Here is a 17,313-nt window from a genome sequence, read left to right on the forward strand (position 1 = left end):
GTCTTTCCCAGCATCAGGGTCTTTCCAGTAAGCCAGCTCTTTGCATCAGGTGGCCAAAGCTTTGGAGCTTCAACTTCAGCATCAGTCCTTCCAATGAATATTCAGGTTTGATTTCCTTTAGGATTGACTCGTCTGATATCCTTGTAGTCCAAGGTACTCTCAAGAATGTTCTCCAACGCCACAGTTCAAAGCATCAGTTCTTCGGCATTCACCCTTTTTTAAAGTCCAGCTCTCACGTCCATACATGACAACTGAAAAAACCATAGCTTTGACTATACGGGTGTTTGGCGGCAAAGTGATGTCTCTGCTTTTTAATATGCTGTCTAGGTGTGTCGTAGCTTTTCTTCCAAGGAGCAGGCATCTTTTAATTTCATGGCTGCAGTCACTGTCTGCAGTGACCATGGAGCCCAGGAAAATAAAGTCTGTAGAATAGGAATGATGATACATTCACTGGGGATTCGAGGTTTAAATTCAATGATGCGTATGAAATGCAAAACTCTTCATAGATGTGAACTGTTGCTGCCCGCGGCTGCATCACTGTCCTCGCTCTCTTCACTCAAGATCGCCCCTCTTCACTCTTCCAGGAGCTAGGTTGAGTGCTAATTATTAGCAAATCGGCTAACGTTTGCTATCATTGATTAGCAGTCACGGTGTTTCAGCTCTTTAAGGGTGCTTTATACAAGCTTTCAAATTGCCATGAACTTGCCCTGAACTCCCACAAGGACGCCACAGAGGTGATGCTGGAGGCTGCCAGCTGCCAGGGCGGGGTGCCTGAGAGCCTCATGTCAGATGCTCGACAGAGAACAGTCTCGAGACATGAACTGAGCTTGGTGTTTATCATCACTGGAAGATCTTGAACTTTAGCACAAAGCCTTCTGTAACTTGTAGACTTCAATCCTAAATTTCAGAAATGTAATGCTCTCCCAAGAGCTGTAATTTCCTTGTCCTCAAATTGAGTGTTCTAAAAATTCACATTTTGCTCTTAAGGCACACCCGTGTGGATCCCAGCTGTGAGATCCCGGTGCTGTCAATTCAGAGTTTCCTCAGTGACTGAAGAGCCTACGCAGAAAGTGTCTTCCACTCATTGTGATCATGCTCATCTTATTTATGTTTGCTCACTCAGAGAACGAGATGTTTTTTTCAAAAACCAATACACCCTACAGTTTTAAAAAAAACATGCTAAGAGCTTCTTTACTGACTGGTTGGACATGACAGAGGAAGAAGGACTGAAATGGGCTGGAAGGAAGGCAGAGATGAGCAGGAAAAGGGAATGAAGGGAAGACTGGGGGCATCCCATGTGCAAAGCTCTTGCCCGTTTGGTGCTATTTCATTGTGAGAAAGGAAGGCATGTCCAGCCCAGCGGTAGTAGCCTTGCTGTCTCGGGCTCCTGGGCTCCTGTCTCCTCCTGATGGAACTTTAGGTCCCATGCACCCTCTCCTGGCTCCGTGCTCACTGGAGCCTCTGAGGCTCCATCATCAAGGTCCCCTCCTCCACCCACAGCCCCAGCACTTTAACCGTCCTCCCTGGGTTCTTGCTTCTCTGGTCTCTCCAGGTTTCTCTGCCTCCTGAGATTCCCAGGGCAGTTCTTCAGCCCACCTTGTCCACCTCATTTCTCTTTTCCAGGAGGCAAAGGTTCTCCTCATTTCCATCTCCTCTCCTTCCCGGTGTGGAGATGCCCTCTGCGTCTGTGGTTCAGTAACCCCACTGACGTTGGCGTCCTGAGCCCCGTCCTGGGTTGCAGACTTACGTTCTTGCCCACCTGCACCTCAACTCTCTGCATCCACACCAGACCCCCCCACACACAGTCCTGCCAGGGGGCAGCTCCTCCATTCACCCTTCTTTTTTATTCTCATGGAGCAGGTGCTATATGATGGCATCTCCCTGTGCTCCTTTGTCAGTGTGACACTCCCGTGTATTGTTTTATTTATTTCTCCTTTCATTTAATAAATATTTATCAAGCTTCTCTACTAGACTCTGCACAGAATATAAGAATGATAAATGAGATGAGATTTCAGGAGACATATGACCTGATGATGAAGATTTAAAAAAAAAAAAAAAAAACTTTACAGGTTGTCTGTAGCATGCTTCCAGGCTCCGAGAGCAGACCACCAAGCTACAGCCCCTGCCCTGGCTAACTGACCCCTCACCTCTGTGGGTTACTGTGCAGGGGTACCCCTTTTCCTAGGACGGGCTCCTGCCTATTATGTAACTGCAGCATATCCAAGGCACTCATTTTCTCTCTCCCAGAAATTCACAGTCTTCAGAAAGTCTTCCCTAGACATCCCACAGCAGTCTTCCAACTACTCTAGGCCCTCTGGTTATACAGAAGGAAGCAAGCACTTGCGTGGGACCCCTCGAAACGAGGCACCCCACAGAGAGCGGGTTGCGTTTGCCCCACGTGTGCCTTTAGACCAGAGCTCTCCAGTAGCAGCCCTGCTGACCTTTGGGTCTGGACCAGCTTTGTCATAGCGCTCTCCTGGGCTTTAGAAGGGTATTTGGGGCTTCCCAGGTGGCACTAGTGGTAAAGGACCCATCTGCCAATGCAAGGGACGTGGGTTCAGTCCCTGGGTCAGGACGATCTGCTGGAGGAGGGCACGGCAACTCGCTCTAAGTGGGTTAGTATTCTTGCGTGGAAAATCCCATAGACAGAGGAGCCTGGCAGGCTGCAGTCCATGGGGTCTCAGGGTCAGACACGACCGAAGTGACTTAGCTGGAGCAGTGGCTGCTGCTACACCCATCAGATCCCTGGCGTCCACCCATTAGATGTAGCAGCTCTCCCTGCTCCCCAGTTGTGACAAGCCAAAGTGTCCCTGGGGGGCAGAGTCACCCCTGGCTGAGCACCACTGGTCTAGACTGAAGCCTACACAAGGGTCACCTCCCGATAAGGCCGTGGTATTCATGGTACTCATGAATATTCATGATACTAATACTCATGGTGTTGTTGGAGTTGCTACCTTTCACCTTCCCTGATGACCTTGAACTTCACTAACTGTTACAAAGGCAAGAAGCATAGATCTCAAGTGACATTCTGAAAAAATTTTTGATCTCTGTAGTAAGGAATTTAGAACCAGTCTATCTTTTAAATATCCACATGGAAATAGGATGTTCTATGTATATGTTTTCGCATTCAGCACTAGGACAAAACCACTCCGGGAAGGAGCTCTCTGTCATTTCACTGTCTTTCCTTCGCACTTTCAGTACCGTCAAGAGGACCAGCTCATCTGAACGGGTGTCTCCTGGCGGTCGAAGGGAAAGCTATGGGGATTCCAAAGGGAACCGGAACCGCACAGGATCCACCAGCAGTTCTTCTAGTGGCAAAAAGAACAGTGAAAGGTAAGGGGCGTCTTCCCGCCCGTGCCTGCCGTTCCGATGTTGTCTGACCTCTCTTCCCCAGCGGTGAATCCGAAGGCCCCCCTAATGTGCACATAAGCAAGGAGCCCTCGTGGCTCGTGCGCCTTCTCCGGACGTCACTGTGGGCTCGGCAGACAGCTCCTGGTCACAGCTCACCCCAGCTACCAGCCAGGTGGAGAACTGTGACTTCAACTCCCTATGCATGCAGGAGGCATTCTTGAGAACTTGCTTAGTACCAACTCCATGGAATTTGGGAAGCTTCTGAATTGATAATGTGTGGGACACTTTATATTTCTAAAACTCTCAGCTCCCCCTTTTTTTTTTTGGCTGCATTGGGTCTTCGTTGCTGTGCACGGGCTTTCTCTAGTTGTGGAACACAGTCTCTAGAGCACAAGGGCTCAGTCGTCGCAGCATACAGGCTTAGCTGCCTAGTGGCATTAAACCTGTGTCCCCTGCATTGGAAGGTGGATTCTTAACCACTGGACCACCAGGAAAGATCCACTCAGCTGCCATTTTAAAGTTAACTTTAGTGGCTTAAGTTTGTCAACAACATTTTCTACGACAGACTGGGTAAAAAGTTGTAATTGCATGATTTGTCAGAAATTATTTTTAATATCGAGCTAACACCAGAAATAGGAACCACTTTCTTTCTGGTTTCATGAGTCTTTTTCTTTGAGGTTGGTTTATAATGGATTATGATAACTCCCTGTTAAACTCAATGGCACCCCACTCTAGTACTCTTGCCTGGAAAATCCCATGGATGGAGGAGCCTGGTAGGCTGCAGTTCATGGGGTCGCGAAGAGTCGGACACGACTGAGCAACTTCACTTTCACTCTTCACTTCCATGCCTTGGAGAAGGAAATGGCAACCCACTCCAGTGTTCTTGCCTGGAGAATCCCAGGGATGGGGGAGCCTGATGGGCTGCCGTCTATGGGGTCGCACAGAGTTGGACACGACTTAGCAGCAGCAACATTTTATTAGTGAGAGCTAATTTGGGGCATTTTAACAGCTTGTTTTACGTCTAAGAATGTATTGTGTATATGAGGACAGTTTCTCTGTATATATCTACTCAACATACTTTATTCTTTCTTTTTAAACATCGTGCTTTAAATTTTATTCTCTGTTGAGCAAAGCTTAGGAAGGAATTTCAGCTTCACAGGCTAACCATGTTTTGTTTTTTGTTTTTTTTCCAAATGTTCATGTAAGGAGAAGGCTTAGTCATAAAGCGGTGGACTCCAACCCACAGGCCGTAAAAGTTCCAAGTTTGTAAGTCCACTCTGATTCAGTCCTGTAAAAGAAGCTTAAGCTCTTTTTTGGTTTTATTCCTAAAAGACATGCTTTGTATAAAGAGATTGCAAGCACCTCTCATGTCTCTGGCAGGTCAAATCCACAGCCAATTAACAATCTCAAAACCACTGACATGGGGCTGTTGTCTAATTTAGACTATTAGGACTTCTTATCAGAAGATTATGCTAATTGGGTGATAATACCTTGGAAATAAGACCAAGTGGTTACAGCAGCAGCAGAGCATGAGTAAGTGGGAGATGCAGGGTGGCCTTTAGGCTTCTCTGAATTTAGGGTAAGCTCGGAAGTTGACCTGAGATGTCGAGCTCTAGGCAGTTCTTAAAAACTTGGCTCCTTCTCTGCACATCTGATTTGTATTAAGAATTTCCAGAAAGAATCTGCATTGTGCAAACTCCAGATCTGTTGTATCTTTTAAGTCCTATGTCTTAGCTCAGTGTGCTGGGTAAATATTTCCATGAAAGATATTTACAAAGTGTGTTGTTTTTTTTTTAATGCCAGGAAATTTTGATTTAGAAATGAAGGACTGGGAAAATTTACTAATCATTTTCTAAAAATAATTCAGGCAACTGAACATGGCCATTTAAACATAAGTTCCTTGTCTCATTAGATCCCAAGAATAGTTGAGACCCACGTAGTGCTGGACTCTTGAAAATCACTTGGACTGCAAGGAGATCCAACCAGTTAATCCTAAAGGAAGTCAACCCTAAATATTCATTGGAAGGACTGATGTTCAAACTGAAGCTCCAGTACGTTGGCCACCTGATTCAAAGGGCCAACTCATTGCAAAAGACCCTGATGCTGGGAAAGATTGAGGGCTGGAGGAGAAGGGGACAGCAGAGGATGAGACGGTTAGATAGCCTCACCAACTGAATGGACATGAATCTGAGCAAACTCTGGGAGATAGTGAAGGACAGGTGTGCTATAGTCCAGGGGGTCACAAAGAGTCAGACACAACTTAGCAACTCAACAACAGCAACACCACGTGTAGTGCTGAACTGGTTGAGTTGCACCTAAGGAGTTTCAAAGAGAAAGTTCCTGCCTTCTGTGGGTCATTGCTGGTACTGGCAGATGCCTTTAGGGACCCATGGAAATGATGGCAGCGGTAACTCAGACAGAAGGAAGAAGCAGCTAGAAGCAATAGAGGTGAAGGTCAAGCCGCTGCATCCGTCACTGCCTGTCTACTTCCCTTCATCCTTCCGTTCCATTCCCCATCAAGAGCCCCTCTCTTGACCTGGAACTTGTACCAAACCAGAGCTGGAGTTTTATAGATCAATGCCCAGTCTCCAGGGCTTAAAGCAGGCAAAGAAAGGGATGGAAAGGTGCAATTCCGCTTTTAAACATTATGGTCCTCAGTAATCTAAGACAGCACGACCTCTTCCGCATCACACACAAATATCTGTCCACGGTCTTACCTTGTAACCCATTGTCCATGTGAGGTTACTATGCCTAGCAAGATGTAATGGAAAGGACACAGGTTCTGGAGTAGAAGAAAGATCTGGGTTTGTAAACAAACGTGGCCACTTCACTTCTCTGAGCCTCAGCTTTTACCCCTCTGTGAATGAAGGATTTTATATCTTAATGCCCTTGAATCTTGTCAGAGAGCTAACTGGTAAGAAAACACCCAGCACAGCACTTGGCACTCAGCAATGGCAGCTGTTGTAAATCATGGCCTGTTAGGGGAAAATATAGTTCGTGAGGCTTTCCAAAATTCTGAACTTGATTTTCCCCGATTGTAAGATGAAGGTGGTGGATGATGTCCGAAGTTGTTAGTCTTTATTCGGTCTAACACATACTAACTTACATCTACTGGACACTCTTATGAGTACAACCTGGATTTTGGCAAATTCTAATTGGCTGGGGAGACATAAAGTATTACACAGTCGCCCCAGGATGTCCAAGGGCTGTTGGTTCCAGGACCCCACCCCCATGCCCATCCCCAAATCCATGAACGCTCAAGTCCTTCAGTTTGTGGTTCTGCATCCACAGATTCAGCCAACCATGGATTCTTATGCTTGTGTTTGATCCCTTGGATGCAGACACAGAGGACTGACCATACATTCTCACGGTTGTTAGTGTCACATCAGAATGAACTGGTGTTCAAGCACTGAGACCCCCAGGAAAGCTCATCAGAACATGAGTGAGTGAGGGTGACCTTAGAGCTGTGACTTTGGGTCTGTCCTGATTCAGAGAAGAAGCAAGTCATTCACACCAGGTAGCGCTTGAACTTGTATCGGCCCCAAACCATTTGCTGTAAAGCTCGCAGCTACCACACCCCATATGCAAAGCTGTCTTAGCACACCTGGCACTTGGTGAAAATGAGAAAGAGGCTCCTTTCAGCATTCTTGTGTCTCTGTAATAATACAACAAATATAAAGCCATTTCCTATCAATTGTATAGATCTTACTGTCAAACATAAAGTAATAGTGTTTTGAGGTCCTAAACATTTACATTTTCTAAGATACATTAATTTATTGAATAATCATCATGTTTTATGTTCTTCCTGGTGGTCTCAGTCTTCTTGCTCATGTATCTCATTTCCTTTGGAAATGGTCACGGGAGTCAACAGTCTCTCTTGTGACGCTTTAGAATTTTATCTTAGAATAGTTAACATTTTAAAATATTTTCCTTGCAGTGAGCCACAGAATTTTAACAGCACTTATTAATCTTTGCACTGACACAATTTTCATAAGAACAAAAGCAATATTCAGCAATGTAATATTTACCTCATGTATTATTGATGGTATATTGTGAATATTAACAATTATTTATATAGTGATTTGTGTCATAATGAGGTACTTATTAAATTTAAATAGGGGCTTGATAGTAACACTCTGATAAACAACCTGTACTATCTAATGTAGCCGGTAACCTAATCCAAGAAAGGGGTTTTGTTTGTTTAAGTGTTTCATATCAGACAGAAAAACAGCTACTATTTAGAATGTACAGTTAATGTTGCTGGATTGATAAAATGTTTCAATTATCCAACTGGTTCCCCCATTGTCATTTTGAAGGGAATAAGGTATATCAACTTTGTAAGCAAGACACTTGGTTTCCATCAAAAAGTTGTTGCAGTGTGAGCTGATTTTGTTCAAGTGAGAAATGTTACAGCCATCTGCTGGAAACCTTGTTGTAACACACAAACTGCCCATCTTTGGAGTCAACAAATATGAAAAAAGCTTCAAAACTGTGAAGACGCCCACCACGTGCTGACTTGCCCTTGGACAGCCTTTAGTGTTGTGCAGCTGGCTGCTTTATCCAGGCTGCAAGGTCCAGAACCGCGAGCGGGACACTCAGCTCCATCCTTCTTGAAACTTCAGCCTCCAATGAGGAAGGCTTTTTTCTTTTTACTGAAGGATAATTGATTTACAATGTTGTGTTAGTTTCCGCTGCACAGCGAAGTAATTCAGTTACGTATATATACGTAGACGATGCCCACTCTAATGGCAGAAAATGAAGACGAACTAAAGAGCCTCTAGATGAGAGTGAAAGAGGAAAGTGAAAAAGCTGGCTTGAAACTCAACATTTAAAAAAAAAGTAAGATCGTGGCATCAGTTCCATCACTTCATGGCAAATAGAAAAAGTGGAAACAGTGACAGATGTTATTTTCTTAGGCTCCAAAATCACTGTGCACAGTGACTGCAGCCATGAAATTAAAAGGTGCTTGTTCCTTGGAAGGAAAGCTAATGTTTTAAAAAGCAGAGACATCACTTTGCCGCCAAACATCTGTATAGTCAAAGCTATATGGTTTTTCCAGTAGTAATGCATGGATGTGAGAGTTGGACCATAAAGAAAGCTGACTGCTGAAGAATTGACGCTTGCAAACTGTGGTGTTGGAGAAGACTCTTAAGAGTCCCTTGGACAGCAAGGAAGTCAAAACAGTCAATCCTAAAGGAAATCAATCCTGAATATTCTTTGGAAGGACTGTTGGTGAAGCTGAAGCTCCATTACTTTGGCCACCTGATGGGAAGAGCCAACTCATTGGAAAAGACCCTGATGCTGGGAAAGGCTGAAGGCAAAAGAACAAGGGGCGGCAGAAGGTGAGACGGCATCACTGATTCAATGGACATTAATTTGAGCAAACTCCTGGAGGTAGTGGAGGATAGAGGAGCCTGGCATGCTGCAGTCCGTGGGGTCACAAAGGGGCAGACACGACTTAGTGAAGGAACAACAACAAATATATGAGTACAATACTGTGTGTATTCTTTTCCATTGTGGTTTATTATAAGATTTGTTACTATCGAATATGATTCCCTGTGCTGTACAGTAGGTCCTTGTTGCTTATCCATTCTAGATTTAATAGTTTGTATCTGCTAATTGCAAACTCCCAGTCTGTCCCTCCCCTGCCCTCTTCCCCTTGGCAGCCACAAGTCTGTTCTGTGTGTCTGGGAGTCTGTTTCTTTTTTATGGATAAGTTCAATTTGTATCATATTTTAGAGTCCACATATAAGTGATATCATTTGTCTTTGTCTGACTTCACTTATTATGACCATCTCTAGGTCCGTCCATATTGCTGCACGTGTCATGATTTCTTTCTTTTTCATGACTGAGCAGTATTCCATTGTGTATATACACGTGCACGGACACGCCTTCGTTATCCGTTCACCTGCTGATGGACATTTATGTTGCTCCCATGTCTTGGCTGCTGTGAGTAGTGCTGCTGTGGATATGGGGGTGCGTTATCCTTTTGAATTATACTTCTGTCCAAATAGATGCCCAGGAGTGGGACTGCTGGGTCATATAATAGCTCTCCTTTAGTTTTTTAAGGAACCTCCATGCCCACTCCACTACTCTTGCCTGGAAAATCCCATGGATGGAGGAGCCTGGAAGGCTGCAGTCCATGGGGTCGCTGAGGGGTGGACACAACTGAGCAACTTCACTTTCACTTTTCACTTTCATGCATATGGAGAAGGAAATGGCAACCCACTCCAGTGTTCTGGCCTGGAGAATCCAGGGACAGGGGAGCCTGGTGGGCTGCCATCTATGGGGTCGCACAGAGTGGGACAGGACTGAAGTGACTTAGCAACAACAATTAGCGTGCTGTTCTCCATAGTGGCTCCACAGTTTACCTTCCCACTGACAGTGTAGGAGGGTCCCCTTTTCTCCATACTAGCAGAGACAGTCTTTCTGGATGACACCTGGAGGTCCTTGTTGTTGTTCAGTCGCTCAGTCGTGTCCAGCTCTTTGTGACCCCATGGACTGCAGCACACCAGGCTTCCCAGTCCTTCACCACCTTCCAGACTTTGCTCAAACTCATGTCCGTGGAGTCGGTGCTGCCGTCCCACCATCTCATCCTCTGTCACCCCTTCTCCTCCTGCCCTCAATCTTTCCCAGCATCATGGTACTCTCCAGTGAGTCGGCTCTTCGCATCAGGTGGCCAAAGTATTGGAGCTTCAACTTCAACATCAGTCCTTCCAATGAATATTCAGGGTTGATTACCTTTAGGATTGACTGGTTTGATCTCCTTGCTGTTCAAGGGACTCTCAAGAGTCTTCTCCAACACCACAGTTCTAAAGCATCAATTCCTCGGCACTCAACTTTCCTTATGGTCCAACTCTCACATCCGTACACAACTACTGGAAAAGCCATCGCTTTGACTGTGTGGATGTTTGTCAGCAAAGTGATGTCTCTGCTTTTTCAATCACTGTCTAGGTTTGTCATAGCTTTTCTTCCAATGAACAAGCGTCTTTTAATTTCACGGCTGCAGTCACTGTCCTCACTGATTTTGGAGCCCAAGAAAATGAAGTCTGTCAGAGGTCCTTAAGGCTCAGCCTTGCTTTGGTTTTCCTTGAGCATCACTGATGGTGGGATCTAAATCTTAATGTTCGGCCTGGGTTCAAGTCCTTCATCCACTGGCTGCTCACCCTCTCTTGTGCCCTGATATCCACATCTGCCAACACTGGCTCCCACTTCCCCCAGCAGGATTTATTTTCCCTTGTGAAGTAATTTACTATTACACAAGGTAACCTGTGTTTGGGGATATCCAAATATACAAAAAGAGGAAAGGAAAACCCTCTATAATCATGGCAGTCAGAGGATTCGCAGCTCCCATTTTATTGTGTTTCCATCCAGACGTTATTTCTAGGGTGGTGTGTGTATAATTTTTACATAAATTATATTCTTCTGCACACATTTTGTAACCCTCTTTTTCATTTGCTGTGTAAGCATGCCTTTGTGTCAGGAAATATACTCTTACAACATTTTCTCAGATGAGGACCATCATTTACCTAGATGAACGCACTTTAATTGGGCATTTGGGAATCAGGAAGACTTTTCTAGTCCAGTCAGACCAGCCCAACCTCTGGAACAATGCCTGGCATACAGTAGGTGCTCGGCCTCTTAGTTGTGTCTGACTCTTTGTGGCCCCGTGGACTGTAGCTCACCAGGCTCCTCTGCCCATGGAATTTTCCAGGCATGAATACTGGTGTGGAGTGCCATTTCCTTCTCCAGGGGATCTTCTCAACCCAGGGATCAAGCCCACATCACTTACGTCTTCTGCATGGGCAGGAGGAGTCTTTACCACTAACGCCACCTGAGAAGCCCTTGTAGGTACAGTTCAGTTCAGTCACTCAATCGTGTCTGACTCTTTGCGACCCCATTAATCACAGCACGCCAGACCTCCCTGTCCATCACTGACTCCCGGAGTTCACCCAAACCCACGTCCATCGAGTTGGTGATGCCATCCAGCCATCTCATCCTCTGTCATCCCCTTTTCCTCCTGCCCCCAATCCCTCCCAGCATCAGAGTCTTTTCCAATGAGTCAACTCTTCGCATGAGGTGGCCAAAGTACTGGAGTTTCAGCTTTAAGATCATTCCTTCCAAAGAACACCCAGGGCTGATCTCCTTCAGAATGGACTGGTTGGATCTCCTTGCAGTGAACAGTATGAACAGTATGAACAGTAGGTACCCAATAAGTATTTGTTGAATGTATCTTTTTTACCCCAGCCAATATAACAGGAAGAATTTAGGCTTAAGGAGCGTCATGGCCATATCCGTTCTAATCCCAGCTCTGCCACTTTTGTTCTGGGACTGTGAACTAGTTACTTAATCTCACTGAGGTTCCTCTCAGCACCAGTGAAAACTAGCCCCTACCCACCGCCCAGGGCTGCTGTGAGGGTTAAACAAGATAGTGTCCGTCGGTAGCATCCTCGGCATAGGGCTTGCCAACCCTGGGACTCCATAGGTGATAGGCACCACTGTTATTTGCCTTCTCCGTTCTAGTGTTTGGGCTGATGTTTGCACAGCTTTGCTCACCCCAGTCCTCAGTCCTGAGTGCCTCTCTTCTTCAGGACATTCCAGAATTCTCCAACTTCCATTAGAGACCTCACAGAAATTCTGCCACCTTATTCAGTCACTTTCCCAGCACCGCTTGACTCACTGAGCCCTTGCTGTATGCGGGACACAGCATGAGGCATGGCGGGAAGTGGAAAGGAGCAGCCCACAGTTGACACCCGCAGCTGAAAAGGGTCAATGTCCTCCATTTCCAAAGGTCGCTGCCCACACCAGGGAGGCAAAGGACAGTCAACTCAACAGGAATGTAGGTAAAAGGTGTGAGCAGAGGCAGTTCACCAAGAAAGAAGTACAAATAGCCAATTAATTAAGGAAAAGATGTTCAAACTCCGTCTTCATTAAAGTAACGCAAATCTAAGTAAGAAAAATCTTTTTATTGTATTATAAAATCAAAAAGCCCAAAATCAAACAAATGCACAGCTCGGTGAGTGACAGCTTCTAACACTTAGTACATAGAGGCTCCCCTTGTCCTCAGTGACGTATGTATGTGTCTGGAGGCCTGACAGGGAGAGGAGAGCTCCAGCCAATCCTGCAAGACCCGACTCGGGATGCCCGTCTCTGGGAAGCCTGCCTGAGAGCCCCGGTCTGAGTTAGCCACCCTCCAGATTGCTTTGTTCCTGCCCATTAACCTTATGGGCTTCCCTGGTGGCTCAGATGGTAAAGAATCCGCCTACAGTGCGGGAGACGTGGGTTTGATACCTGGGTGAGGAAGATCCCCTGGAGAAGGATATGATAACTCACTCTAGTATTCTTGCCTGGGAAATCCCATGGGTACAGGAGCCTGGCAGGCCACAGTCCTTGGGGTGGCAAAGAGTCAGACACGACTCAGTGACTAACACACACATTAACTGTGTAACTCCCTCCCCACCTGCCAGGGGCGTCACCACCCTCCCCCCACCCGCTACACCTTTAAGCTTCAGGAGGGCATTAAAGAGCTGGGTCATTTTTTTTTTTATTCTTTGTATTCCTAGCACTTTGCATAGGTCTGTCTGGCACACAGTAAGTGCTCAACAAGCATTCATTGAATGAATGAAAAAATGGTTCCCATATACTTGTTAAAACTGTGATCATTTAAGAACTAGGCAAATAGCACCACCTATTGGTGGGTGATTTTAACACTACATTTGGATTCTAAAACGTTCACACTGGAAATGAGGTGACTTAAATGAATCTTTTTTTTTTAATGAAAAGATTGTTTCAGTCTTTAAGCCAAGGGGTCATTTACTTTTTAACAAATGTTAAAATATATAAGCACTGATATTCTTTATTTTGTTTCAGTTTTGAGGCTGTTAGGTGAGGAGCTCAAAAAATACATGTAGGTTATTGTCAGTGAAATTAGGAGGAAGAGGGAAGATATTAACTAATAACCACATGTTAAGTATTTTGTTACATGTTATATTTGATCCTGAAGATACCCTGTGCCTCACAGTGCTTTTGGTCCTGTTTTATAGATGAAAGAATCTAGTGTTTGTGGAGGTGAAGTGATTTGCCCAAATAAAACACAAATCCAGCTGACTTCAAAATCTCTGCCCCTTCTGCTGTGTTAAACTAAAGTATTGGTTGGAGATGTCTATGAATCAGTAGTTTTTGACCCCAATAGTGACTTCTAAATATTTTAAATCTATAGTTCCTGAATGACCCTACTTGTATTATAGTTAAACGCTGCTTACTTAGGGCAGGTTATAAAAGAATCATCATTTACGTAGCAGAGTATTTTGACTTCCAACAGGGATTATATTCCATCAAGTGAAATCATTTTCAGGAGTCATGGTACCGTGTTCTGGGAGGTACCATTTTTATAGATGAGTAAGTCTCAGGAGAAAAAAAAGTTTAACTTTGGAACAGTGTCTTCCTCGACCAGGCCTCCTTAATCATTTAATGAAGCAAGCACGTCTTCTCAGAAGCATCTGGCCCGTTTCAGTCCTCCCGAATCCCCGTCTCCCAGAGTGCCCTGTTACACAGGCCACCGATGTGGCAGAGACCTGCTCTCAGGACTTTGGGGTAAATTAGTAACAGATACGAAAATGCTAGGGCTTCCCTGGTGGCTCAGATGGTAAAGAATTCGCCTGCCAATGCAGGAGACCTGGCTTCAGTCCCTGAGTGGGGAAGATCCCCTGGAGAAGGAAATGGCAGCCCACTCCAGTATACTTGCCTAGAGAATTCCATGGACAGAGGAGCCTGGCGGCAACAGTCATGGGGTCGCAAAGAGTCAGACACGACTGAGCGACTAACACTTTCACCTTCACAAACACGCTAAGTGCAGATTCCACCACAGGGCTAGAGTTTGGGAATATTCATTGCATCCGACTCTGAACGAATTCTTGGCAGGACTCTCTTCCCCTGACACACACCCAGCCTGCAGTGCGGCATCTGAATTATGGCAGATGAAGGGGGAAGTAGCCGCTTGTGACAGCCCTGGCACCCAAAGTCCACACTGAATATTTACGGGGATTTTGTGCCACGTGACTTGGTCCTGGGCGGTTATAGCCACTTCATGGGTGTGAACTCGCAGCTTCCGGTGGGAGCTTTTCTTTGTGCCCACTGTCTGGCTTCCTCTCGCTGCCTTCAGATCCAGCTACTGGTCTGGGGAAGGCTCCAGATGACCTCACCTCCCCCCCTTGACCCCCCGGTACTGCTTATACGAGGAGGAGTCATTCAGAGAGTCTCCTGAACCGTCCCGCCCTAGGGAGAGTACAGCCAAGCCAAGCTTTTTCAGCAGATCGCCTTCCTGCCAAAAAAAACAACCGCACCGGAGGGCACCACTGTTCCTTTAGGAGACACTGGCCCCGGCCGCTAATGCCGGACCAGCCTAGAGATGAGGGTCTGCCTGCCGGGATGGAGATCCTTCCGCCCCTGTGGGCGCGCTTCCGTCCTGCACCTCCATCAGTGCTGACTCCGGACTTGGATGGGCATGAAGGGAGCCTCACTCTGCTTCCCTCCCCGCCCCCCACGCCACCCCTGGGGACCAGGCCCTGGCTGCAGAGGCTGTGTGAAGTCACCCACTTCAGTTTTCCCTGGAGTTCACACTGCGGAGTGGGTGACCAGAGACAGACCACACAACACCTTGAGAGGCGGTCGTCTCTTCGTCTAAGTGGGTTCACAGCACGGGCCTGTTTCCAGCATGCTGGGTCTGAAGTTCTACCGAGGAGCTCACTCTCAGCTCTACTGATGCTGAGTTCAGGATCGGATAGGTGATGGGCGCCCGGCTCCCGTGAGCTGATGTTGACTGGGGCGACAGCGTCTTTAACTTCGGATCACTGTCGTCATCTGTTCTGTGGGTTTTCCCTTCTGTCCGCGGTTGGGAAGATTCATTATCCTTTATAGCTTTGCATTCATAAGACAGGCACTCGTGATTGGAATAGGCCCTTTCCCTGGCCTCTTGCCTTTCAGGAGGGTGGTGCGTTGGCAGGGATCATGGATTGTAAAGTAAATATATTAATAGTATATTTTTCTATAGAAATTTAACTTTCTAAAATAATGAAACATAGCAATAGTATGTTTCCTAAATATACTTTGTATGAATCACTCAGTCGTGTCCAACTCTTTGTGATCTTATGAACTGTATCCTGCCAGGCTCCTCTGTCCATGGAATTCTCCAGGGAAGAATACTGGAGAGGGCTGCCATTTCCTCCTCCAGGAGATCTTCCTAGGGATCCAGCCAGGGTCTCTTGCATTGCAGGCAGATTTTTTACCATCTGAGCCACCAGGGACGCCTGGTACCCAAAGGGTAGCCCATCGTTTAGAGCAGGATTTGAAGAACTATGAGCACTTCAGTACCTGATAGTTCTCAGTGACCTCCAGCTGATAACACTCAGGCTGCCTTTTTCTGATCTTTTAACAGAGATCTTTTTTCCATCTTCTTATGGTGCTTCAGCATCAGAATTCCACTAGCCTCCCTACATTTGGAGTTCATATTCCCCTATGAATGTTCTCTAAGAGAAACATAATCCGTAATTGCTCTTTTCTATCTCTTGGGAAGGTTCTGGGTTGCTTATATCTGTCTCACAGACTCGGCATCTTTCTACTTCCGTGATCAAAGTCATGATGGAAAAAAAAAAATAGCTTTCCTGTCTTCTAATTCTCTGCCTAGCTTCCCTCACTGGCGGATGCGCTTTGTAGTGATCTGTTTTAGCTTTTCCTCTTGTGTCCTTGCCCTGCCTTGAATCTAATAAGATGTAAAATTTGGAGTTAAGACTTGTTCTTCCACTTAAAAAAAAATCAGAGGAGTGTCACTCCCTCCAATAACAAGAACAAGCCAGGTAAGCCCACCATAGAGCCATGGTCACTAAGTGATTCAATGAACTCCAACCCCCAAAGTGACAGGCCCCTCTTAGGAGGGACTGGGACCACTGCTGAAATCTTTGCAGAGCTGCAGGAAGAGGAGAAATGGGAGGAAGAGGAGGAAAGGAGCTGAAGGCTTCTAGAATCCTGCGAGGCCGGGTGTGGACCGGCATGGTGGTGTGGACTGGCGTGGGCGGACTCTCCGGAGCCCCAGGCTCAAGGTGAACCTTCGTGCACCCGTGCTCACGCACACGCACACACACACACATTCTTCCCACACAGCCAGGGAGTAGGACAGAGTCCTGAAGCCCCCCTCTCAGAGCCCAGGCACGGTAGTTGCTGAAGGATGCTCTACACTGGGCCTTTCATGGGAACCAAGTGCTGTTCAGCTGCCCTGAAGGAGGGACGAGGACCCTGAGAGGGGCCCTGGGGGGGCGGGGCGTGGTGAAGGCTGAGCATCAGCTGGGAGGATGGCAGGAAGCATCAGGCACCAGGCAGCACCAACTACTTTGGGGAGTGGTGGGGGGCAGCGGGGGCCAGGGCCGCTGAGACACGCCCCCGCCCCCAGCCCACCCGGCCAGATGCAGATCCACAGGGCCAGCCAAGTCAGAGGCAGGGAGGGCTCCAGACCCTACCAGCTTCCAGTCAGCAGCTGAAGGCTGTTACAGGCCCTGGGTCACAGCTGTGAACAGCAATCCCTGCCCTTCTGGGCTTCCCTCCTGATGGGGAGACACACAATAATGAAGATAAATCTGGGCTTCCCAGGTGGTGGTCATGGTAAAGAACCCGCCTGCCAACGCAGGAGATGGAAGAGACCCAGGTTCAATCCCTGGGTGGGGAAGATCCCCTGGAGGGGGAAATGGCAACCCACCCCGGTATTCTTGCCTGGAGAATCCTGTGGACAGAGGAGCCTGACGGGCTACAGTCCATGGGGTCACAAAGAGTCAAGACATGACTGAAGCGACTTAGCACACATGCATGGGCAGGGTGTGAGGAGCAGACGGGGCGGATCTGAGCACAGGCCCTGCCGTGTGCTGTCCCTGGGGTGGGGGCGGGGGCGGTGTCCAGGGGACGGGAAGCTGGGGTCCA

General features: G+C 46.9%; 1 protein-coding gene across 6 annotated transcripts in view; it reads left to right on the forward strand.

Annotated features, from left to right (window-relative positions):
• EML1 (EMAP like 1) overlaps nucleotides 1–17,313 on the forward strand; it is a 201,020-nt gene that overhangs the window by 143,370 nt on the left and 40,337 nt on the right. For all 6 annotated transcript variants that reach the window (XM_070775696.1, XM_070775693.1, XM_070775694.1 and 3 more), the window contains exon 4: nucleotides 3,199–3,333. In XM_070775696.1, coding sequence (XP_070631797.1) covers nucleotides 3,199–3,333 — 135 coding nt within the window. The remainder of the gene's footprint in view (nucleotides 1–3,198; nucleotides 3,334–17,313) is intronic.

The sequence above is a fragment of the Bos indicus genome, chromosome 21 (assembly GCF_029378745.1).
Source record: "Bos indicus isolate NIAB-ARS_2022 breed Sahiwal x Tharparkar chromosome 21, NIAB-ARS_B.indTharparkar_mat_pri_1.0, whole genome shotgun sequence".
NCBI classification, from domain to species: Eukaryota; Metazoa; Chordata; class Mammalia; order Artiodactyla; family Bovidae; genus Bos; species Bos indicus.